This window comes from Falco rusticolus, chromosome 5 (assembly GCF_015220075.1).
Source record: "Falco rusticolus isolate bFalRus1 chromosome 5, bFalRus1.pri, whole genome shotgun sequence".
Classification (NCBI taxonomy): domain Eukaryota; kingdom Metazoa; phylum Chordata; class Aves; order Falconiformes; family Falconidae; genus Falco; species Falco rusticolus.
Genome location: NC_051191.1, coordinates 37,210,983 through 37,236,797, shown reverse-complemented (window position 1 = coordinate 37,236,797; position 25,815 = coordinate 37,210,983). Strand labels below are relative to the sequence as shown.

The window sequence follows — 25,815 nt, the reverse complement described above, 5'->3', positions numbered from 1 at the left end:
GCAGATCTTCCGCCTCCCCCCTGCGCGGCGGTCGGGCCCCGCAGCCGGCTGCGGGCTCGCCGTGCCGGCGGGACCCCCCTGCCCGTGCCGGGCCGGTGCTCCGAGGCCCGGGGGGCGGGAAGCGGTCGGCCCCCGCCCCCTCACCTGCTGCCCGGGGCGGGCGTCCCGCGGGGCGGGCGGGGGCGCCGCTGCCTGGCCGGGCTCGGCGCGGCGCTGCCCGCGGAAACTTGTGCGGCAGGAAGGGAGCGGAGGGCGGGAGCGGGGCCGCCGGAGCAGCGGCTCCTCCTCCTCCTGCGCCCCGGACCCGGCGGCGCTGGGAGAGGAGCGGCAGCGGCGGGGCCCCATGCGGCGGCCGGGACGGCGCTCTCCGCCGCCCGGCCCCAGCAGCACCAGCAGCAGCCGCCGCCGCCGATGACCTGGACCAGCAGCATGAGCAGCGGCTACAGCAGCCTGGAGGAGGAGGAGTCCGAGGAGTTCTTCTTCACCGCCCGCACCTCCTTCTTCAGGAGGCCGCCGGGCAAGACCCGGGCCGCCCCTCAAGTAAGTGCCGTGCGCCGGGCTGAGGGGCGGCCTCGCCCCGCGGGGCAGCAGCCGCCGGGCCGGGCCGGGCCGCGTCCCCTGCCCTCCCTCCCTCCCTCCGGCCTCGGCCTCCACGTGTCCGCCGCCGCCCCCCCTCCCCCACGGGGAAGGACCCGCGGGAGCCGCCCGGGCCCCGCCACGGAGCGGGGAGGAGGCGGCGGGGAAGGGCTTCCCGCCCCGGGCTTCGAGCGGGGCTCCTGCGCGGGCCCGGCGTCCCTCCGGAGGGGCCCCCGCCAGCTCCGAGAGCCCGCCGCGGTGCCCGGCTCGGGAGCCGGCCTGAGGGAGCCAGGCTGCAAGCCTGGCCCCGCGGAGCCCGGCGGGCTGGGGGGCTGGGGATGGGATCAGAAATCACATGTTTCTGTGGTGAGTAACCGCGCTATCAGCTCTGCTATCGGCGCTGCTGGCAGCTCTGCGGCGGGGTACGGCAAGGTCTGCTTGTTCACTTCTCTCGGAGCTCATTTCAGGATGAATGACAGCCTCTTCAGCTGTTTTGTTGGCGGAGAAAGGCCCTCAGAAGTGTTTAAGTGTCTTGGTTTAAGCACGCAAGCCCAGGAAATCGGTTACAAGTGGGCTTTGAAGTGAAGAACTGATTAAAACCAAGGCAAAAACCCCAAACCAAACTCCTTTGTGGTCGGCATTGAAATTTCACCGGAGAACCTGCAGGGCTGTGGGCAGAGTGCGAAGTGTTGGTGTGCTGAGGAAGCCTTGCCGTAACGAACCCCGTTCCCCTCTCCAAGGGGCAAAACTGGCGGCAGGGATATGAAATGGAACAGCCCCTGTCCAATCTAGAGCAGTTGTTAAACCATATAGGGTAAACGTCACATTTCTTTAGCTAAGCAGTATAGCCCCTCTTATTTTTCTCTTCCCAAAGCGCAGGATCTCTTTCCACAGGTGGTCTGTACCTTTGAGAACTCTGAGCTAGTGAGCCTGTTTGTTTATGCTAGCTCTTCTTTGCCTGCTCCCACCAGTGCCTGTGGCTTCTCTCTGTTCAGTGCCTGTTTGTACAAACTTCTGGTGTTTTTTCCCCACTGGACTTTGGTGTTGATATTACTGCTGCTATGGAGGCCTAGTTATAAACTTGCTTGTCAAAACCTGGATATCTCCGATGCCCTCTGATCCCCCCCCCTCCCCCCCCCCGTGGGGCTTGTCAAGAACCATCATTGTTCGTTGCCCACAGCTTTTCCTCTAGGCTATGTTGTGCTGCAGAAAGCCAACCATGATTTCTGTTTCTGTGAGGTTCTCCATCTGTTATGCCCTGTTTGTGATTTGCTTAAAACTTAAGCCCTCTAACTGCTCCTCAGGAAACTCCTGCTCCCGTTCAAGGAAGTGCATCGAGCTTTCTTGAGCTTTAGCTTCCTTTGCAAAGTTTGGCAGGGAGCCTGGACGCACCCTCTCCCTACACCTGAGCTCACGCACCTTCTGCAAATAGGCTGGGACCAGCTTTTTATCTGGTCATGGGTGCTTATCGTTGCACCCCTCCTCAGGGGTCATCTTCCTGTCAGTCATCTGGAGTTTCAGCCTCCCAGTAACCTGAGGGACCCTCCGGAAGTTGGCGAGTCCAGCCGAGCATCCTTGAACTTGCTAACCTATTTGACCAGCGTTGGCTGCCACCTGGCCCTTACAGAGGAGGGCTGTGGTGTGATCATACTGTATGAACAGATACCTAACTGCTGTCAAGCAGCGCATAGCTACTGTAGCATCAGATGTGAGAAGGCCCAGGTCTCGATTCAGATCCTAAAACCACATGTATCTGTATAACGTTGTTGTATGAGTTGTGTTATTAAATACTAGTTGTATAAGTAGTAAACTGTGCAAACATGTAAATCACTGTATGCGATGTTAATGCTTCCAAGGCAGGAAGGATGGAAAAAAAATTGATATTGTGCCCTAGTAATGTTTCCCAAAAGAATGCTGCAGTGAGGTGCTGCAGGGTACATGTTTAAGTATGTATTTAGTAGCCTGGAACAAATTCATGTGTATTGCTGACTCTGCGGCATCAGAAACACTCAGTTAATGTTTCTAGTCATAAAGTTATTACCAGTTGCTCTGAGCTGCTGAGTTACAGAGGAAAGAAAAAAAAAATACCCCCAAACAATGCTGAATGTAGATTTCAACAGTCATGTGGCCAGTAAGAGTGAGTTTCCCCTTCCAGCAATAACAGTCATAATAAGCCTCTTTGTACGGATGAGGATGTTACTTTTGGTTTGTATTTGAGGTTTAGTCAAAAAATGCATACTATGTCCCCTTGAGCAAAGAGGAAAGAGGGGAGCTGTTAGTTATTGTTTCTGTGTCTTTCTCAACCATACGGATATTAAGTTTTGCAGTGTGGGTTTCTTTTCTTGTAGAAGACTTAAGTACTGGCAATTACTTTTATCCCTCCGTTTTAGTTCCCTCTACCCCCTTTCTCGCAGAAAGGGGGTTAGAATGTTTGGTTTGCAGCTATGCCTGCAGAAAAACTCTGTAGTAGTGTTTGGACTTGTTTTGTATGGATTTCCAAAGAAAAGAAGGAAAAAAGGAAACTAAGTAGCTGGGTGATTTTTTTTTTTTTTTTCCATTTTATGGGGCAGTGATGGGCTTACTTACGTACCTCAATTTCTGCAGCTAAGACAGGAGTAATGGGTTGATACAATTCTGGTGTAAAAATCTTGTGATAGGCAAAGCCCAAAGGTACTAAGATGCCTAGTCTTTCCTGGAGTGGTTAAAGACTTTCTCTCTATATAGACCACTTCTAAAAAAATGAAGCATAAAACCCATTACAGCATAGGACAGGCAGCATGGTGTTTTGGGGCTGAGCAGTGGCCCCAAAGTTCGTTCTTAGGCAAGACATAACTTTTAATCTGAGGGCAGCATGCATAAAATGCAGGTTGCTTTATGCTGTGGTGTTGCTTGTGAGAGTTTAGCTTTAGTTAAGATTTTTCATCTTCTGTGGCTGTTGTAAAATTTAAGTATCAGAGGCTAGATTAAGCTCAGTGCGGCCCTGTTTCATGTTTGCAGTGACTCATTTAATACATGAAAAAGAGTAACTGTAAATATTTTTGTCCTGCCAGTGTGACTACTCATGTGAGGTAAAATTACCCATGTACACAGGCTTTTGCAAGATCAGACTCATGCTTCTGTATTATCAAGCATTTGGAAATTGTCCATTCCCTGTAGAGAAAATACCAACATTTAGATGTTTTGCAAACTTTTGAAAGCTAACCCTGTTCTCTTCCTCTTTCCTCCCACCCACATCCATCCTTTCAGGAAAAGTGAAAAAAGTCATGCCTGCTCCTGCAAGCCCTACCATGTGTTGGAGGGATATGCATCTTCCTGCATATGTTTTCTGTGCTTCCCTTACACACACCAGTCCCCCATATTCTCCCACTTTGAACAGTGTTGATGTAAATTCTCGCAATACTTCTTTCTCAGGTGGCTTGATGGACGATGGCATTTCAAGCGTTGTGGTTGGTGTCTGGGCTAGTTCCCTGTCTTGCTAAGCTCATGTCTTCCGTGAGGAGGGTCACTGTAAATGCCTGGGGACCGCCCTGTGCTTGGTTCTGCTTGCTCTGCATTTAGGTATCCCCTTCCACTGGAACTGTAAGGGTTAGAAATGGGAGAAGAGATGATGGGTGAGGTATCTCTCTGCCCTTATACAGGAGGGATCTGTGAGGGCGGACACTGCTGTGCTTTGGGAAACACTGCTTCAGAAGCTGGCAGTGCTGTGAAGATCAGGGATCCCAGTTGTTAGAAGAGGGCAAATCCTGCAGCTTGTATTCAGCATCTGAATAATGAATATTTTACATGCAAAATGTGAGAGGGCTCTGCTTGATGTCTAATGCAAATTAGCTTGGAGATAGGAAGTTTGACACTTGGATGCTGCTCTTTTCTTTAAAGAAGAAAGCAGCGATGTGTTTATGCTGTTTTTCACCATTTCACGTAGGGCTCTGTGCAAGCACTTGCAAGAAAAATGCAATTGCTTCCATGGAGAGTTTCCAGAAATGCATGCTTTCCTCCTGCACCTGAGAATGTGCTTGTTGCTTCGCTGTTAACACTGGTCCTTGCATCTGAAGTCTAATTTCTCCCTCTCTCTTCCTCTTACTCGTCTCAGTCTTCTCGGCTTCCAGACCCACTTGCTGTCTTAGTTCCTTCCCCTGCACCCGCACCCAGTGCCCCCTGCCATGACATTGTTTTTGTGGATGTCTTTTCTGCACGTCAGTGGAATTTGCAGGTGTGGTAATGGGGCTGGGAAAGGAAGTTCATAAAAATAAGCTGGAAATGGAAAGCGGATATAAAAATGCAGTGGAGGTATGAAGGAGAGAGGCAAAAGGCAGAGGGTGAAAGTCTCATCCCTAACTAGTCCTGGCAAGATAACCAGTCATCTTGCATTTCACTGTCAGAAGAGGAGGTTTGCATGGAAAGATGTAGCAATTATTTTTTTTAATGGATGAGCTGGTGCAAGCTTGAGAAAGATGAACTTCTGGGTGCAGAAGCCCTTTAGTAGGTCTGTTCCACGTGAATTTGCACAGTGAGTTGAGGCACTTCATTGAGAGAGAGACCAAAAAAGCATTTTATTTAGGAAGAAAATGATTTCTAGGAGTAAAATGCAATTTGTAGCTGTGCAAGTCTAGTTAGTATGGCTTTGTGTTACCAGTGTCCGTTATTAATAAATTTCACGTTCTTTGGCCATTGCAACTCTTCCTGGGTTTCCTTTCAGTAACATTCCCTAGGGAAAACAGCTTTCCTGACTACCAGAACAAATGAGGTTTCTAATTATAGGCCCGCTTTGGAGCCAAAAAGTTTAGGTTTGTGTTTGACATGTAGTCATGAAACTTATTTTAAAAAAAAACAACTAAAAATATCCAGTAATGTTTCATTTTATGGTTTTGGTTTTTTTTTTCCAAAATCCACTGGCAGTCAGTGAATATTATGGGATAAACATTGTCGCAACTAAAATACTTGAAAGTTAAGAGTTGAAGGAATAAGCGGGGTAGAGATTGTGTCTATTTTAAGCCCACACCACTGTCAGAGTAAACTAGTGGTCCTAACTATGTTTTTGCCTTACTGTTCTCTGAGAGCACTTGATGCAGGGTGTGTGTGTCAGTGGCTTGGATGAGTGTGGTGGCCATTTTTGGGTGAAGTCAGAGTCCCCTTCTGGTATCTGAAAGTCTCTGGAGGTAAGATGAGATTTATACTCTGTGCAGAGGACACTGATAGCTGTGTCTTGGAGAATTTGAATTTTGGAGACTTAACTATCACAAAAGTTTAAGAAATAAGTTTAGGAGAGATGTATTAACATACTTTCCCAAGAAGAGTTCAAGCCACTAAAATATCTAATGAATGCTGTTACATTCAGCAATTTATTTTAAGTGCCATGGATGCAGCAAGAGTGGCAGGTAGTATTCAGACTAGGTGATTCTTTCGACTTTTTTCTTTAATCTATTGTATTAATACTATATATATATATATAATACTATAGGTGTGTCTCAGGCAGTTTTTTCTGTTAGCATAAACTTTTGGAGCACCAGCAATGTGATATGGGCTTTGTTCTTGACATCTGTTTGAATACCACCAGATAAACACTGGATTTTTTAAATTTTCCTTTTATTTGGAGAAAAAAAGGCTTTGATTCACCTATATAGCTACTGTACTCCCAACACTCAGGCTTCTCACTGGTAAGATCAGGAGTACCTAGTATGTGTGGCTGTTTTGTGATTTAAGTGATGTAATTGAGTTGGGATAATCCTGTAGCTTAATCTAAGCTCAAAGGCAGAAGAGCACAACTGCTGGAGCTTTGAACTTTCACTGAAGTCAGAAAGTATTGGGCACCTGTAGCCTCATGGTCGAAAATGTTTAGACTTAGGCTTCTTTAGACATATAGAGTCATAGAATCATTTAGTTTGGAAAAGACCTTTAAGATCGTAGAGTCCAACTGTTCACCCAACACTGCCAAGTACATTGCTAAACCATGTTCCTTAGCACCACATTTGCATGTCTCTTCAATACCTCCAGGGATGGTGACTCAGCTCTTCTCCAAACATATGCAGAATAATGTTGAACTGGTTCTTTTAAAAGTAAGGAGTTTTGTTTTAACTGAAGTGTGGTGAATTTGGGGAAGTTTTTTTGGGGGAAGGAATTTGCAGAGCAACTGAGCTCAGGGTCATCTGAATACACTGAAGATACTTAAAAAATCTCATAAACAGTTACTTGAGAAAGGAGAGAATTTGGTACCCTGTTTTCATGATCTCTTATTTCGGCTGTAGACCTGTGTGTAAGAATAATATCAGAATAACCGTTTTGAAGAGGTTCTTGCTGGTTAGCATTTAGCTGCTGCAAGAGCAAAATTATGAAGAAAAACTAAGTAAAAACTGATACTGCAGTTTGTTTGCTGCTTGTGTAAAAAGCCAGTGGCACCAGTGTAGGATTAACAGTTGCAAATAAACCAATTAACGGAGGATTTTAGATGGAGTGGTGGATCTGTAACACAGCATTTGCCTATGACGGTGTACTTGTGAGCTAAGCCAAACAATGGAAGCATCAGGAAGAGAGAAGTGGGAGTGACAGGTCTCTAATGGACAGGCAGCTGAAGCCCTGGGGGCTTCTGCAAGCAGTATGCAGGGCCAGGTACTGCACTTTCTTCGCAGGTAAAAATAGTAGGGATTTTATGTATGTATGCATATATGCACTTACATTAAAAAAAAAATTTAGAAAGTATCACACACACACAGATTTGTACCTCTTGAGACCAATGTTCAGGAAAGGCTTTAAAACCAGGACATCCTGCAGGCTTTAGTGGCATACCGCAGTGGAACTGAAACTGTGCTGTCATCCCCTCCAGTTTTGGTGCAGTGCTTACCTGACTACAGTATTGCCAAGCTTTTGTATGTGTTTAGGTGCCTGTAACAAAGCCCAAATGTTTCTGTAGACAGATATAAATTGACTTGGGAAGAGTAATTGTGGCTTTCCTTCTGTTTTTTTGGTGCACACGGTCTTTTGCAAAATACTGCAGACAGTTTTGAGGAGAGTGCTTCCTATGCAGATATGTATTTGGCTATGCTAAGTAGCCACATGTGATTTATGTAGCAATTAAGATCACTTTCTAGTTACTCATCTCTGTGTACTGGAGACATTTGTGTTGCCGTATATGGAGGAATCTATGCTGTGCTGAAAATAATAGTAAAAGCAGCAGTGGTCCATCTGCCTCAGAGGAAGCATCAAGTGTTAATGTTGGGTATGTAGGAGTACTTGGTGTGCTGGTTGTCAGCTTCTCCATCTCACCCTTTCCCCACTATGTAACTGTGGGAAAACGTTGTTTGCAAGTGCGTTTCTTTTAGAAATTACATACAATAATACAGTAGGGGCAAGTTACAAAGGCAGTTGTCTGTAATCTTTTATAGTTATCCCTGTTGTCCATAACTAGGACTGCTTGTCTTGTGTTCTGTCTCCTAATTGATCCGAGGTGTGATCAAGTGCATGGATGCGCAGTCTCACCATGCTGTACTCCTTCTCATAGTGCACAGTCCTTGTATCTTGTGTTTGCAGCACCCAATCAATATGATCTCTCTAAAGTCTGATTAGTAATAATAAAAACTGAAGGTCAAGTTCTGCTTTGGAGATGATAGTTTGCTAAATAATTAATCTTATTTCCACTGAAGCAGGGATCCCATGATTTGGCTTTTCGCCCCCAAAGAAAAGTTTGGGATAGATCAAATTTGTTAATGCTGCAAGAGTGCCTTAATGCCTTTCTTGATGGCTAATAACATCTATCATAGCGAAATTCCTCTCAGTGACTTCTTATACATAGTTGTGCCTAGGATCACACTAGCCTGTAAACTTGGAAGAGTTTAGTTCAGATGTTTCATTTAGAGCACTAATTTTCTCTTGCTGGGTTGCTCTCTTCTGAAGAATTCTGCTCCTCAGGAGCAAAACCTGGTCATCTTGCTGTTTGGTCCACCAACAGCTTGAACTAGTGTGTTCACTTACAGATACATAAGCTAAGATTATGGAAGTCTTCTTGTTCAGAACTACTCGTTTCATTGCAAAGTATCTTCATGGTTCATGAGAGAAGTGTCTGGCTGTATAAACTCTTGCAACTGCACTAGGGATTTCAGCATGACCAATAGTGCTTATGTGTACAGAAACCGGCATATTCTTTGGCACTGCTTAAAAGATTAAGAATATGGTGGTTGCATGTTGCATAATGGGAGAATTGACCTGCATTGTTTGTCGTAATGTCTGAAATGAGTAAGTTTAAGGTTCAATGCTATTGTGAGATCAGCGTAAGAATCGGTGCAATTTTTTTTAATGATAGATGTATTTTGAACTGCTATATTATGATTTTTGCATTATGATGTTATTGAAGTATGCAAAGATTATGTAGTGTAGGCATAGACAAGCATCTTGTATTACTCTTTCTGAAATAAAGGCAAAAAAAATATTGGGTTTTTTGCATCTCTGGTTAGCTTGCTAGTAGTAGAAAAGTTGGTATGTGGGAAGTGACTTAGGCTATGCCTGAAGGGAACAGCAGGTACGTGCTGTAGCCAGCCAGCTGCAGGAGCTGATCCCCCCCCCAGCTGTCCAGGCTGGTGTCTTAAAGACTGATCAGCAGATTTTTTTGTTACTATGCACATATGTTTAACTTTGAAAAGTGGTGGAAAGAGAGAGGGTTTCTGCGGAAGGGTTTCTGGATCAGTCAGGTAAAACTGTTTAACCTAAGTACTGAAGACCAAGGAACAGAAATATGAGCAGGACAGAAGTTCATTTTAATCCTGTCAAACATGCAGGCTCCCCATTTCCAGCACCAGGGTACGTGTGATCCAAAAATTAGACCCATGTGATGGCTTTTGTTTCATGATAAAGTACGGAGGTAAATGCCTTAGTAAGTAGTGGTCCTGAAAACTTCCGAAATCCTTAACTCTCCATGAGGTGTGGACCTGGCAGCTGAAGGCTGGAAATAGGTATTGCTTTCATATTTGATAGTTAAGGAATGGAGGAGGAGAAGGAAGGAATCTTTGCGTAGAAGGCTTGCTCCACCTGTTGTAGGAACACTTATCTGTTGCTTAGAGAAAATAGGAGCAAATTATCATGGTTGCATGTGAGGCATGTTAAAAGTCTCATTTGAGATGGGGAGCTGATTTGTGACTTGGCTGTCTTTCAGGTGCTTTGACTGAAAGAAGAAAAAGTATTATATCGGTCCTGCTGATAAGGGTAGGCTGAAAAGTGGCCTGTGCATATTTCCGTGCCAGGGAGTGATGTCTTGTGTTCTGTACAAAAATTGACAGTTTAATCAAAAGTTTGTATTTGGAGCAGTTACTACATTGGGTGCCCATATACAAACACTGGCAGTGGAAGAACACCAGACACAGGGGCAGGGGAACATCACTTGTGCAAGCAACCCGACACGAGCAGTAACCAGACTCCCATGTAATCTGCACAAGAGAAGTCTGCTTTATTAAGGAGAACTTGATCTTTCATTAAATAAATCTTCCTCTGGTTATGATGCTCTCAGCTTTCGTGGGGCCTAGCTTAGCACAGCATTACTTTTCTTATGCAGTGTTTACATATGCTGTGGCCTTGTAACTCTAAAGTACTGTTTTCTGTACTTAGAAGTGTTTCTAAATCTTTGAGCTAATTTTGTTGTAAAATCTAATATTAAGGACAGTTTGCAGTTTTTGCATGAGTTAACAGGTCAGGTTAAAATAAACGAGGTCCTGGGAGTATTTAACTTGATATTCAGGGGCCTTTTAGTTGTTGAATTAAAGGAACACGTTTTTGCCCCTTCAAAGAATATGCAGTGTGGGGTGGTGACTAATGACAGGAGTCATAATCAACTCTTTCTGTAATAAAAATAATTTAGCTGCTGTTACAGAGCCCAGTGAGTGGATCTCAGGATCTAAGTGGATGGATTCAGAGTAGCTAAATAAGATATTCTTGTGGAGTGGGACCATTGTGGAGTTCAAAGACCGGACTATCTTCTTCTGTTTGCTAATATAATTTAGTTATTTCACTGGGTAAGTGACTCTTGAAATACCATTGAATCGGTTTAGTTACCTTTTAATTCATTGAAGTGGTAAGAGACTACTGCATGTACATATGGCTGTCTGAGACATCAGTCAGATAAACTTCTGAACTGGATCATCACATTATTTTCAACTACATTTTTCTATTCTCATTAATTTATATAAAGAGTTGCCTTTCTTAAGTTTGTTTCTTTGGGCTCCATGACTGACAGTATTTAAAGCATTATTCTTTAACAGAATGATTTTATTTTTTCCTCCTTCCTCCTTTTTTCTTCAAGGTCCTGGCCAAATGAGAACTTGTTTTATTCTTTGAGTACCAATCACTTTCCCTTCTCCTTTTAGTCCAAGGCTGACTTGAACTGCTGTGGTTTACAACAGAACTGCTGACAAATCTAAATACCTTCTCTCAACATTCTCTGTATCAGCTGCAAAGTATCGCTTTGGGCTCCAATTTGGCCTTCATGGGAACAAGTTTGTTTTCATAGAATCTGAAAAACAGTGTTAGTGTTCAGCTGACCATGTGATCCAGTTCTCTGAACTTCTGTTGGTCCCTTGCTTGCCTAGGAGAGGTATCTTTTCTGCTTTTTAAAAAATACAACATTAGCAAAATAAAATTCAGCTTACTGAAATCCACCATGTTTTAACTGACATGTACTAAAGAAAGTATCTTCTGTAAGATTTTTTAATTCTGTGCAGTAAGTTGCAACTTTATTCTTGAGAAAATGACTGGTAACTGTTATCAAAGATTAGAAGAACTGAGAGAATGCCCTTAATGCTAGCTCAAGCCTGTGTGCAAGGAGGCTTCATGAAGTGGATTTGGCTGTGGGATTTCTGGCTTTTTGTCACCCTGGTTGGAATTCATGACCTTCTGTAAAATGAAGCAGACGGCTCATGTGCTTAGTACGGTGAAATTTTTATATTCTGGATTAGGCTGGATGCCAGTTAGTCAGCACACAGTATAGACAGTTCCTCTATCTTAGACCTGATCACACCATACATAAACGCTACCCTAAATAAATGCCAAGTATGTAAGCAAGGAGGAGAACCAGAGATGCTTCTTAAATCAGTGGATGTCAAGTCAAAGTGGATCCGTTGCTAGTGGAGTGTATTCCATCAGGATTTCCCCTTTGGTTTATTAAACCATAGGGCATTTGTGGTTGCCTTGATATTGTGATAGCAGGTTTGTTACAAAATACAGGAGAAATAATTTCTGGTACACACCTTTCTCGAGTTCTGAAGAAGAATGGAACTGTCTGTAAAACAATAACCCTATAGAAGTGTGCAGCTGTCAGAAAAATCAAGTTGGCTAGAAACATGACAGGTGGTGTAATGCAAATCAGTTTGACTTCTCATTGATCACCAAATTGTGGTGAGGTTCCTGGGAGATTAGTCCTGCATTTTGTCACAAAGAAAAAGCTTTATGCACACCTGTGCTTGAGATGAATTTGTGAAATGTGTTTTCAGCTGGTGAAGTTACTGGCAGCATACTCCTGTTTTGGCTTGCTTCTGTTGAGTGTCTTTGTTTTTCTAGTTGCCATTACCGTGTCCCTCAGTGGCAGCAGTGGGCGCGGAAGCTTTTGGGAGGAGTGTTGCACCTGCTAAGCTGAATCCTAGGAAATAATTTTCTTTTTAATATGCTGCCCTGGAAAGGGTTGCCCTACCTGCAGGGACTTTGGGGACTCTTCTAGTGAAGGCCTTTGCTATGATGGTCATAGGATGACATTTGGCATTTTGAATATCCAAACTGTTGTTTCACTGCTTCTCCTATGACTGAGAGGTGATACCATGTGCCTTAATAGGAATGTCAAAGGATTTAAATAAGTTACAGATTATTCTAATAGAACAGAAGTTACAAAATACCTTTAATGTCTTTCTAAATATTTTCCACTTACAGCATGCATTTGCCCAGTCATTTATTATTTGAGTTATATCTCAGGTTATTTTGTTTTATGTATAGAGTTGATGAGTTTGTCTTAAGTTGGCAGCTGCTTTTGATTCAGTTGCATGTTCACATGATGTGAGGCTTGTCTCAAGATGGGGGAACATGATTGTTTATACTATGCTAAAAGGTTCATATTATGTGAAGTGAAACATCAAAGTAGTTTCTAATGCTCTGAACTTTAAAACTCACAGTTGATTTAATTAAAAATTAATTAAAAGGCACATCTTTCCCCACCCCTAAATACAGACCCCAAATATTCTTCAAAGCATATTTGATTTTAACAATTTGGTGATTTCTTCCCTGAGGCATTTTTTAAGTTACCACTGGAATATGAAGATGTAGCTTTGAGTTGTGATGATAATAGGCCGTTAGTGCAGTAGATGTTCACCTCATAAGACAATAAAATGACATGTTCTGTGAAAATAGCCTGGTACTGAGAAAAAAAAAAGAAAAAAAGAGGGAAAAGGAGTTATAAACCTAGTAATTTTTCCTGTAAAAGCCAAAGTTGATGGCAGACTTCTTTTTTAGTTATCTATAGCTCAAAACAGCCCCTGATGCAGCTTGGTGAAGCACGTGGTAAGGATGCTAGTGTGCCACCCTTGGTTTTTTTTTTCTTTTTCTTCTTCCCTCCCCTGTATTAAAATAAGTTTAGTTCTAGCCAGACCTTTATGGCCAGTGCTGAAAAAAATTTGTAATATATAATACAGCTTTTACTGCACTATCTGAAAATGTTATGTGGAGAATTCAGGATGGGAGCTCCATGCTGTATGTCTGAATTTAATCTCTTATGCAAGTAGTAACCTATATGTTTTCATCTTCAGAGACAGGGAAAAAAAAAAAGACAGCTTTAAGAAGGCATTTCGAATTTGGTAGCGATTGTGTCAGAAACAAAAGGCAGCAGAGGAGTATTTATTATTATAAGGATTATAGAAGCAGCAATGTTAGTACTGGCATTGAAATTTCATTATCTTGTAGGTATGAGCATTACAGTGTGCTAAGTGTAATCATTAGAAACGTGGTACCATTCCCTGTATGTGGGAAGGAACTGCCTGTTTTTAGATACTTTCAGGGATCCTTTCATATTCTTCCCTGTCCCCTCATTATATGCTGCCAAATGAATCTCAATACTGCCCTCCCAGAAAATCCAAACTTTGACCAGACTGTTCCCAGCAAAGGCAAGCAAAAAATTTTGAAGTATGGCAGGGATGCCCTACTGCAACTCGAAGCTGGAATTGGGTCTCATTCTTTTTCAGATGTGTACCAGGACACACTTCCCTGGGCAGCGCTTGCTCTGTTCCCTCTTTGTTCTGGCACTCTCTGTGCAGTTTCTTGACTGCTCACAAAGAAGTCTTCTGACTCTGGTGTAAGTTGTTAGCCACATTAGTTACTGGCTCGCTGATCTGCACAGGCTATCTGTAAATAGGTAGGTAGTATTTTCTTTTGGGTCTGTAACTTCACCGTACTCCACTTCTGTTGAAGTGTATGTATACAGAACATTTTGGTGAAAATGTAGTAAACTAAATAGTAAACATAAGTTGCTTCACGGCATGTAACATGTCAATACACAAGCCCGGTGCAACTTACAGTACTCTTTTTGTTTGTACGTTTTGTAGTGGGTGCTGAGCACAGCCAGGTTTCCAGTCTCCTAGATTTACCCTATGAACCAAGGGGAGCAAATGGTGTCTCAAGAGGTAGAAGACAAAGGGATTATTACAGGGTAGTTAATTCTGCTTCCATTGGTCGTGCCCTGTAACATCTCAGCCACACACCTACAAGGTGGATGCTGCAGGTCAAAGGCTGGTTTAGAGTGTCTGCCATCACTTGAGCGGAGGGTGTGGTTCCACTGCAGCTTCAACTCAAACTAATTAAGTTAGTTTTTTGCCAGATGCCTTCCTTGAACCAGATCTTTGTGTGGTTGCAAGAGGAGCAGTTCTGGTGCTAGAGTGGATGGAGGAATGTGCAGGTGGGGAGGCTGACAGGGAGGGTGGGACTTCAAGAAGCCCTATCTGGGCCTGCCTTACATTTTGGAGCTGTGCTTTGGGAGGAAGCGCCTCAGCAGATGGTGCAGTGGAGACGTGCCTTAGGGTGCTTGGACAGATTTCTTAACTGGATAGAGATGCTACAGGTAAGCAGAAGGTGGAAAAGTCTGGGCTTTTTGGTTTTGTGTGGTTTTGGTTTATCTTTTCTTTTTTTTTAAATGAATAAATCTTCTGAAAAGAGGTAAGCAACAAGAAAGCAGTAGGACTTGCTGAATGGAAAAAATCGTAGAATTATAGAATAGTTTGGGTTGGAAGGGACCTAAAAGATCATCTAGTTCACCCCCCCTGCCATGGGCAGGGACACCTTCCACTAGACCAGGTTGCTCAAAGCCCCATCCAGCCTGGTTTTGAACACTTTAAGGGATGGGGGGGCATCCACAGCTTCTCTGGGCAGCCTGTTCTAGTGTCTCATTACCCTCATTGTAAAAAATTTCTTCTTTGTGTATGATCTAAATCTACCCTCTTTCAGTTTAAAGCCATTCCCCCTTGTCCTATCACTACATGCCCTTGTAAAAGCTCCCTCTCCAGCTTTCCTGTAGGCAAAGAAGGCTGCTGTAAGGTCTCCCTGGAACCTCTTCTTCTCCAGGCTGAACAACCCCAGCACTCTCAGCCTGTCTTCATAGGAGAGGTGATCCAAAATGGTTTGTGCTTTAGATTGGATGGCAGCAGATACACTACTGAAGCAGTGCAGCAAATAAGATCGCAATGTAAACCCTGGATTTACTTGCAGATTCCTGATTTTAAAAATATATGCATTTCTAGGTCTTCCTATTTTCCGTGGCTTTAGAATCTTCCCTTAATTGTTCCCTATAACAGGTTTAACAGGCCAGTTCATCCATTTAGAGAATAAAGTTGAGGGCACTATTGTAAACATATTGAAATGTATTTTAAATGTTATGCCACACCAAAAGGTAACTGCGCTCTTTCCTGTGCCTTGACTAACTTCAGTCCCAAGCAGTTATAAGAATTTTCTGCTGCAAGTGCCAGCCTGTTAATGGAAATTGAGTTTTAGTCCTTTGCTTGCTTTTTAAAACTGCAGGTAAGTTCCCTTGCCTGCCAGTTTTGAGAGAAGGTTAGAAAGGACTTATTAATCTGTCTGAGAAACTTATTATTGCTATCTATTTTCATGCCACTTCATAAAAAGTTTCACAGGTGAAACTATCTGCCTGTGATAATTATTGCAGTAATCAACCTTGTGCCATGGTTTTACTTCATTATCTTGGGCTTTATTGGTTATGGCATGACAGTTACTGCTGTTTTCACAAGTGTAAGTATAGGTGGCTTGTTTGACACCACGGCTGCTTGGGAGGAAGAAAGTATCTTTCGCTGCATGAAAACCACGGAGAAAAGCAGGTGGAAAAGAAGCTACAGCAGAAGAGGCAGCTCCTCTTGGCAGGATGTCTTGCTCTGTTGGACCACTGGACAGAGAAGGCTGGGCTGTGCACTCCTCCTGCCTTTCTCTAATCACGAAATGGGAACATTTGAGCATCTTGATTCCTGACTGTTTAATAAATTATTTTGCTTATTTCAAAGAGGGAGAGCATCGCCTGATAAGCTTCTGGACAAACTGGAAAGCAATGTCATCACTTCCCCTCCTTTATTTTTTTCATCCCTTTTTTTTCTTTCTTCTCGTTGCAAGACTGACTATGAAAAATTAGGACAGGACTCAGATGGATAAGGCACTAGTACAGTCAGGATCATAGTAAATAGCAGAGCTGTGTATGCTATTAAAGTAAGATAGGGACCAAGTTTAAAAAATACGTAAGAAGATACCTCATCGTTTGGCAGATTAGATCTATTTTTTTACCTTGGTTGTTTTTGTTGTACAAGACATTCCCTCCCTTCCTTGTTCTTAGATCTTTCTCTTACAAATGTCTGAGTCTGCTTTGGGTACTTTGTTAAAACAAACAAGGTACAAGTATGGACAGCTACCAGTGAACTGTGTAGCACCAGCAGGAGCAGAAGGACCAAAGCCTGACTGACATTGCCGAGACCTGAAAGCATTTGGCAGTTTGAAGGCAATCTCATAATAGTCTCCGAACTCAGCCTTCAGATGAATGCAGTGCAGTGGGATGCTGAGAAATGGGTACAAATATTTAGATTTATGTACAATGAATTCTGGTTGTGCCAATTAGCAATATCCCTTAGGAATTATTTGCAAAGTCCCTTGTGTTTTATTGAGAGCTGAAAAAGGGAGAAAAGACTATCAGCAGCCATCAGATTGGAAGAGCATGTGTGCGTCTGACCCTCTGGGGATATGGCATGTCCTGGTCAGGGCAAGGAACCAGAGGAAATCAGATGGCCGGTCTCTTCCTTCTTCCCTGGCTCAAAGCTTCTCTCTGTGCAGTGCCTATGCAAAGAATTAAAACATCTACCCTGAGCAAAGGGGATGACGTGAGCAGAGGTAAGAACCCCGCATGCCCCAGCCCAGCTGTGCGGTTGTGGCTGAGCCTCTGCTCCAAACGGGCTCTTCCCCATGCCAGTGCACTGTGCCAGCGTGAACGGGGGGAGATGCAGGGGCAGGGGCTTGCTGCCATGGCCTTGGGGAAAAGGCCACTCTCGCTGCTCTCCAGAGAGCTCTGCCATGAGTTGGGTTGGGATGAGGCATCTGTGCAACCAAGCCACCTGGAAAGAAGGGGCAAGCCCCAGGTTGGCTTCTGTGTGGGTGAGGGGTGCTGGGGCTGGGAGGAGGTGGCAGGCGCTATAGTTTGGGTGTTCAGTGCACTCCAGTTAGTGGTGCAGGGGGCTGGGCTGGCATTGTGCTGGGCCCCGTCTCCTGGGGGAGAGGAGCCCACAGAGCTGAACGGCAAGAAGGATGGCTCGGGTGGCTCTGGGAGCTCCTGTTGAGAACTGGAGTGGAGGTTTGCACAGAAACCGGGTGCTGTAAGTAGTTGACCTCAATGAGGCTGGTGGCTGGGTCGAGGTGCTGATGTCTGTTGCAGCGGTGCTGGTGATGGGTTGGTGGGAGCTCTGAAGACTGGTGACCTGATCTAGAAGGAACTGTGAGTCTGTGCTATACAAACAGTGATGCTTATGAGATCAGCTTAGGTATGGGAAAAGGTGTGGGGGGGGTTTTTTGTCATCTTTTCTTCCACTGCCTTTTTGTTTTCTTTGTCAGGACTGGCTGGACTGGCTTTGCACTGATACCATCAATTCAACTTTCAGTGGTTTGTGTGTTCTTTTAAACCTCTTCCTTCATGGCTGTGAAGCCTGAAGAGGTCACAAAATGATACCTGGCTGCATACAAGTGCTTTTCAGATCATGTTTATCAATACCACTTACCAGACATCTGTTAAGCAAGCCTATTTGTAAACACTGTTATGTTGGGTAGTTATTAACTGTAAATCACACCTTTTTGGCTGCTGGTCTCTTGGAGTTTTGAAGATGGTTGCTGCTAATGGACTAGTTAAAATACTTGTCCAAGCTGAAGTCTAGCAACCACTGCCTAATGCTAGTCCTTTGACTGTCTTTGCAAGGTGAAGCGGTTATACTTTAGAGTTTACATGTAGTTTGAGACTGGATTTGAAGCTCCTTTTATCAGATTATGACTGCTGGAAATCCAACTGACTTTTGCCAGCAGGCTTCAGGACACTTTGGCTGTTCTCCAGAGAACTTGTTTGAAAGTAAATGTAGAAAGCAGGATTTTTTTATTTTCCTGAGTTTTAACATATGAAGTACATACTAAGTGTAACAGTGTTTAAAATTTCGGTGTTGACATACAGTGATGTGTGAAAGTGGGTGGGAGACTGAAGTCTGTAAAACTGCTGTCCACTAATTGCACTTTTGTACCGTGTGTTTGCCAATAAAAAGAAAAAAGTGCATCGTTTAATTTTTGGCTAGACAGACAAATGCAGACCAGTTGCATAGAAGTGTTTGCTCTGGCATCCTTCATTGCTTATGAGAGTCTTTGCTTATGCCCTTAATTCTGGGAAGGTGTCCAAGCCCTATACAGGCTGAAGTGCTTATCTCTTGATTTTCTTTTTTTAATTATTTTGCAGAACAGAATACATAGGCCTACTTAGCAAATACAGACCTAGTTAGCAAATGCCCATGCAATTACAGCTGTGTCCCATTTCAAATTCTGTCCCTGCTGCCTGCTGTGAAGGCTATGCAACTAAAGCTCCCCTTCCAAGGAGGTCTTGTTCTTCAATTCGTTTGGTTTTTTGCCTTAAACCTTGATGGTGTCTTGTTTTTCCTTTTAATTTGAAGATGTTCTGTGTTAATTATAAGACTTATTTTCAAGGCAACATGTCATTACATTTGTCTCTGGAGGAAAAAGTAATTCTCTGAGCAATATAAGTTGTTTTCATTTTTTATTTGAATACTTGCATGATTTACGAAAGTGCATGTATGAAATTTTTGCTTTGTGCTTTTCCGTCCATGTTACCAATGTAACAGTAGCATCTTGCAAGAAGCTGTTAGGAGAGTGGTGTTTTTGAAACTCTCAAACTCCCTTTTCATTGCTGTAAGACAGTCATGTGGCATAACAATCTGTAGCATTTGTGTAGCAACTTTGGCTGATGCCTGGAAAAACTGGAAGCTGTTTGTGCATGGCACAAGTAGAAGCATGGGTGGTAGATGTACAAGTGAGTTTATGCTGTCTCTCAACATAGTGTGTAGCTGTTTCAAAATCAGTCATTGCTCAGGTGGAGGTAACTTAACAGCAAACCTGTCCTGACTTGCTGCTGGTGGTAGCTATCTGGGCTGCCCATTTTTAGCTCTGTTTCCCACAGAAGTGAGACTACTTGCGATCTTTCCATTCCCTCTCCTAAGCTTAGATAACATGTTGACTAGATCTCACAAAGAGATGGAAATATGCAGGTAGTTGAAGCTTTTACTGATCTTTATTTAAGCAGGTTTTGCAGAGAGACCCTGCTGCTGCTCTGACCAAAAGAGAGGCAGCAGCGGGAGCAGATGCCATTTGAGGCATCAGAGCATCCACTCAAAAGAGAAGCTGTATAATCGGTACAAGGGAAAAGAACTTCAATCACAATTTAACCCTTTGTAGCCATCCATGTGAAGGTCTTGTGCAGTTTAGTTTACAAGTAGGTTGTACGCAAGACTCTAGCAAACTAGGCTTCATTAGTTCCTTTGCATGCAAACCACTTGGGTTTTCTGTTGCCCTTTCAGAGGCTACTGGAATAATTTCCAGTATTAAAAGGAGCTGATGCTGTCCCTGACCTTGGGTCATTTGAGTCAGAAAATGTTTTTAGAACAGCCTTGCTTTTTTAGAACAAAGGAGGACCTGGAAGTTTTGAGAAGTTGAGTAAATAAGACTGTGTTTGTATGGCCTGCAGCAGCTTGGACTCTTTATGGCAGGGACTATAGCAGGAGCATTGTTCTACATGTCTGTTCTGGCTTGTACCTCCAGCTCCCTTCCTCTGCTTTCCCTCTGGCGTTGGTGGCACCCTGTGAGTGCTCTGTGTGGGGAGGGGAAATGGGTTGTGTCTGCTGCTGACTGAGGTTGTGCTGTTGTCAGTTCTGTGTGTTTATCTGGAAAAGACTAAGTGTCCTATGCGTGTTTACTCTCTTGCACAGTTGTTTGGTATAGTTCAATTCTTGCCCTAAACAGTGGAGAGCTATGAATGCTCCCAGTGAAGGAGAATTGGCATTACCTTTTCCCTGGACTTTTCTGTATTTATTGCAGAACAGAGGTTACCCCTTTACCCCTTTCCCTTTGGAGGGACAGATACTTGAATTTCCTTCCCATCCCCCATTTATGCCTCTCAGTGCTTGCTTTTGTGGGATGAAGTGCTGCAGGACTTCCTTCGGAGGGCTTTTTTGGCTGGGAAGCTCCTGGGCTAGCTGTCCTCAGCAGAGGGCCTCTTCTGGATTCTGGCAGGATTATGAATGCCTGCTTTCCACTAACCATTCCTATCATAAGACACGGATAAAAATGGACACATACATCTTCAATGAATTTATAAACCTCAAAGGATTTGGCTTTCTTTTAAAGCAGGCATCTGGCTTTCCATCCTGTGCTTTAGCTTCCCTGGATTACTTCAGAAGCATTATGTACTCCTTCCCTTAACTCTCACAGCACAAACCTTTTGCATGGTATTGGAGATTATTTCCAATGAGGAGTGGGATTTAGGAATGAATTTAAGAAGCGAGGTGGTTTCTAATTTTCCTTAAAACAGTTTAATCTGTTAGTCATCAGTGCTATAAACAACCCTTTTTGATAACTTTTGTGAAAAACCTGTGTGTAGGTCCATTTCACAGTGTATGGCATAGACTGAAGCGCTCTTCACCAGACTAGTTATCTCCAGATGAAGTGAACTATGGAAAGTCCTTTTCTTCCTTTATTAGGAAGAACAGATCAAATCTGTCTCTGTGCCAATCACTAATCAGCTAATCATGCTAATGTTTTCTAGAATAAAGCAAAGGGAACACACAGCATGTCTTGGTCTTTGCAGTTGTCTGACCTGAATAAGATTTATCGGGTTTTTTTATTTTATTTTTTTGACCCCAGCAGTTGATGTAAGAGGGACAAGGTTGAGAACTTTGGGGTTTATAAGCAAATATACAAGATGTCCTTCCATTTGATGCAATCTGTATTTCAAAAGGGGGAAAAAATGTTTTCATTTCAAAGTTTATGTATGACCTAGGATTTAGTCATAGGCAATAGACACTACATGTCAGAGCAAAGGATGCTGTTTCTTTCTCCTCTTTTCTGCTTTTGCCACTTCCATCTTTGGAAAATGGGATTCCTTTTGAGTTCTTTGTGGTTGTAGGTGGCTGGTTTGTCTTAGCTGGATCATGCAGATGACTGTGTTTGTCCATAGCAGCAAGTTGATGGGAAGCATGTTAAATTCTTACCTTATTTTTAATTGTTTTCTGGGGTATCAATAAACTGACAGGCTGTTGAGGAAAGCTAGAGTATTTGTAGTTTCAGTAAAAATACCTTAAAGCAGGAAAGTAGTTTTGAATAAAATAACAGAATATTCAAGCTTGTCAACTGGATAAATTTCAGTATGTTCTCCATGCCTTCCTTTTATAGCCATGCTTCCTTTCCCATTGAGGATGAGTTGCTTCATTGTCATGTGTGATCAACTGCAGAGGATGACTTTGCTTTAGAGAAAGATGATTCATTCTGCAGGGTGGATTATAAACAAATGATTTATGGACAAATCATGAAGCACAGCAGGAAACTGTTTAAGCATGAAGTCTGATTAGAAATATTAATAAAGGAAATACTTCTGAATGCGGAAGGACAGCATGACATTTGCAGTTTTGTAATTTTAAAATACTTTCTGGGTAAGTATTTTCCATTATTTGTTTCCAGTAGCAGTTGTTTTTAATGTTAATAGCTGGCTACTGGACATGTGAGATTAGCATTTAAATTCATTAAGCATATACCTTTCTAAGTGAGTGTGTGAAAGTTTTAGAATGCATGAAACTTATCTCGCTGACTCTGTAATATCATAACAGGCATGCAGTCATTTGCGTCATTTCAAGTAGTGTTTTCCCATACTAATTCTCTTCACTGCAGGCCCCAAGTCAAAATTTGAATGGTGCTTATCTAATAGACATCACAGCTGTCCCTTGCTGGAGAGCTGACAGTTCATTCTGGTTGCAGAGGAAATGTATCATCTAACTGAAGAAGTATTACAGACTAGAGTGGGCAAAATCACACAGGCTTGGCCTCTGCTCTGGTGCAGAGGTAACCTGTGAGGTTGTCCATTAGCTTCTGGTGAAAAAAATTCACCTGAGGGGGGGTTTACTGAGTTTCAAGGCACATGTTGAATTTCTAAGGCTGTCAGTTGTCTGCTTAGACATGCCTAATAACTGTGGCCTCAGTAGTTAGAAGTTTTGCTGTTTTGGGCTTGCAAATCTGGACAAGGATTGTCTATGCACAGAGTCTTTTGCAGTCGATGTCATCTTCCGTTATTGTTTGGGCTGTTGGGCTGTCTCCTGTTGATGAGACAAGCAGTTCCAGTCCTGGTGTCTCTTGTCCTTTCCTACCAGAGCTGCTCTTTAAGGTCTTCAATCTCTCTGAAGTTGAGAACAAAATAAAACTAGGAAGAAGTTCTGCATGTGTAGTCAGTATGATGCACTTTCCTCAATGGCTTCACTGGTAGTGAACAAATCCTTTTTCAAAACTCACATTAGTATGCTCAAAGTCTGAAATCCTTTCAGGATCTGATGGGTCCAGATCCTTAGATTTAAACTTGTGCATACTGAGTTTTTGCCTTACTGATTTGCTCAGACGGCATGTCAGGCACTTCTCTGAGGGGAATAGACTCTTCAAAGAGTAATGTAAAGGATTCCGGTGAAGATTAGGGCATGTTATCTCCAGTTTTGCATGGAAATGCCTATATTTTCTTGCTTTTAAGAAGTGACCGACCCAAACCCTAGAAACCTTGTTATAGGACATTTGGCTTGCATGGTGCGAGTGGGTCAGGAAGTCGTCCACTGGGTAGAGCAGCTTGAAGCTGCTGAAGACAAATCTTAGGTGGTTTGTCCGTGCACTGCCTCCTGTCCTGCTTGGACTTTGTTTTGCTAGCTTAGCTTTTCTTCCAGAGTTACTTTTCTGAAGGATTAGTCAGCTGAGCCTCCCTCACAAAGGGTTTGAATAAATGCTGAGCGCCAGGGAGGCGGTGAGACCTCACAGCTGTAGGGAAGGTGAGTGAAATACCTGATTTGTCCTTGAGAGCAGCAAGTTGTTGGGTTGTGTCACAGCTAGGGAAACTTAACACTCATGTTTGACCAAGTCTGGGTGATAAAGCTTTAGTGTTTGCTCCCTAGAGCAAATAAAAGCCATTAAGAGTATGGTGTGACGTGAATTGGTGGCTGTGTTGCCCAGTGTAACACTGGTTTCTTCTGTTCTTCACTCGCCATTACAGCTTTTGGTGGGACTGTAGTATGTAAGATGACAGAACTCTGGTGATGACTCATCTAGGAAAAAAAAGAGGGAGTGAGTATGTCTGCCAGCAGGAAAGAGTGTATCTCCATTTGGAGCTTTAAGCTGGCCAGTCAACACGCTTGGAATGTGAGAGGACTGGTTGGGGTGTGGAGGGTTTTGCAACGCGTGGACTACTAGATCCTGCACTGTAGCTCTTCCGCAGTGATGTGTGTTGCAGGGGATGCCTTAGTGTCTGTGGAGGAGCTGACTTATGTTCAGCAGGGCTTATTCACAGGAGCTCAGTACCAGCCATGTCAGAACATGGGAGAGAATTTACGTGGGTTTTTTTTGCATCATACAGTTCACTGAGTGTGCTTTGCCTCTCCCCACATTATCCTCCCAGCTCCCCACAGTAGAGGACTGACTCTACAATGTTTTTTAAAAACAAAACTAATTTCTCTGTTAATGGTAGTTTAAAGTGATGCACTGTACCGTGTAGTGCTACATACTGCTTGTAATTCTTGAACATTAAGAAAATAAATCATAGCTTCAATTTTGGATGAGTTGCTGTTGGAAGATCTTAAATTAGATGCACAGCTTCAAGGCTGAAAGCGTTATATATCTTCTGGAGAGAGATATATATATACGCTAATGGAGAGTGTCTCTTTTCCACAAGTAACTTCCACTGCTCTGAACTGATGTTCTAATACATACCTAATAGGCCCTTTGAAGCATTTGTCATCTCATAAACAACTCTTGTAAGTGCTCTCTATCTCCTCTGTTGGCTAATCAAAGTGACAGGCTAAAGAGGAATCTTAGCAAAATTAAACTGGCAATGGATGACATGTTAAAAATGGCAGGAAATCTATTTTTTTATTTTAAAGCACAAAAAATTGAGGCAAGACTACCATGTTGTCTTTTTCCATATATTAATATTTAATTTCTGCCACTGCAAATGGCAGTTAATCAGAAAGAAACTGTATTTCACTGTTGAAGTCTAACCATTCATTGCTTAGTACTTAGAAAATACCTATTAGCAGGTAATCTACACTATGCAGAAGTCATTTGTAAACATAGTGAGTCTGTCTGCCAAAGCTAGCTTAAATATGTTTAGAGAAATATGAAATATGCACTAATATCAAACTTGCAGCAAGTGATGGAGTGCTTTGTTTTCAGTGTTACTGCAGGCACACTGGTATTAAACGTAAAGACAAGATTAACCATTAGTTTTTAAATTCATAGTCCTTTTGGACCTCACTGTGCAAATAAGTTTTGTTGTTACTAGTTTGTCTTCTGTGGAAAGGATTAAATGATGTTTTCTCTTTAGTGCAACTGACAGTTCTTTGTCCTATGCCTTCAGAAAACCTGATGACAACTGTAAGCACTTGACACCTGTGAAAATCGGGCTTCAAACTCTTGAAGTTTGGAAAAGCCTTTCCATATTCTGACCTGTTGAATGTGATACTGAAATTAAAGGTAATTTGGAAAAAGCACTTGAGGTCTGTAAGCCTCAAATTTAGCACTATATTTAGCTTATTCTTTTTTAAACACTTCCTAAAATGGCTTAGCTGTTGTGACAGGCAATTTTTTTACAAAATGGACCTGACAGCAGTGCTTTCTCAGAAGCTTGCTTTACATGTAGCAATAGGAACAACTTTGCATTTTGTCTTGTTGTGCTTTAATTTGAAGTTAGTGACACCCAGCAGCTTCCTCTGTGACACTTAGTAGGTGCCGTAAGTGCATGCTAAAAGTGGTGACTGCCTTTAGGTATTTGAGGACTTTGGGTGAATTAAAGTGCGCCTCTGTAGGAAGAGAATCAGTTTTCCATTTCTTTTTAAATGTGCACTTTAAATCCCTTTAGCTTTTTAGCTGTCAAAAAGTGCTGCTTTTTTTCCCTTAGCTTTCACAGTGAGGAGGGACAGACTCGTCTCATTGTTACTAGTCACTGGCAGCCAACTTTGCTGTATTCTTTTGGGTACCCCTAGGTCACCAAGCTGTACTGCCTGCAGTTTTCTCTTTACTTACTCTATTGTATGACTGAGCAAACTATACTACTTGACTTACCACTCCATTGACTAGTTGCAGTCAGCTGCTCTTTATCTCAGTTTCCTTTTTTGCTTGTTACACATTGTGAATAGTGTCCTCAAAGAAAGGAGGATTGAAGAGATGTTTTTGCAGGCCAAGCTGCTAGAGCTTGCCTTCTGACAGTGGCCCAGGAAGGGCAGCAGAAGGTAGCAGCTGCTGCAGGGGAGATCAAACCACATTTGTTACGCTAAACCAGACAGCAGGGTAAGCTGCAAACCAAGGCAGAGCCTTCCTGGGATGGGGTTGGCTGCTGGAGAGCTGGAAGTCACAAGTGTTAACACGCAGTTTCCTGACCTTCTACAGCAAATCCTTAACCTGAGTTGAGAAGTA

General features: G+C 43.0%; 1 protein-coding gene across 1 annotated transcript in view; it reads left to right on the top strand.

The window, feature by feature from the left end:
• The first annotated feature begins 306 nt into the window (after positions 1 to 306).
• RASSF3 (Ras association domain family member 3) overlaps positions 307 to 25,815 on the top strand; it is a 54,447-nt gene continuing 28,938 nt past the window's right edge. The window contains exon 1 of the mRNA XM_037389230.1: positions 307 to 540. Coding sequence (XP_037245127.1) covers positions 412 to 540 — 129 coding nt within the window. The 5' untranslated portion in view covers positions 307 to 411. The remainder of the gene's footprint in view (positions 541 to 25,815) is intronic.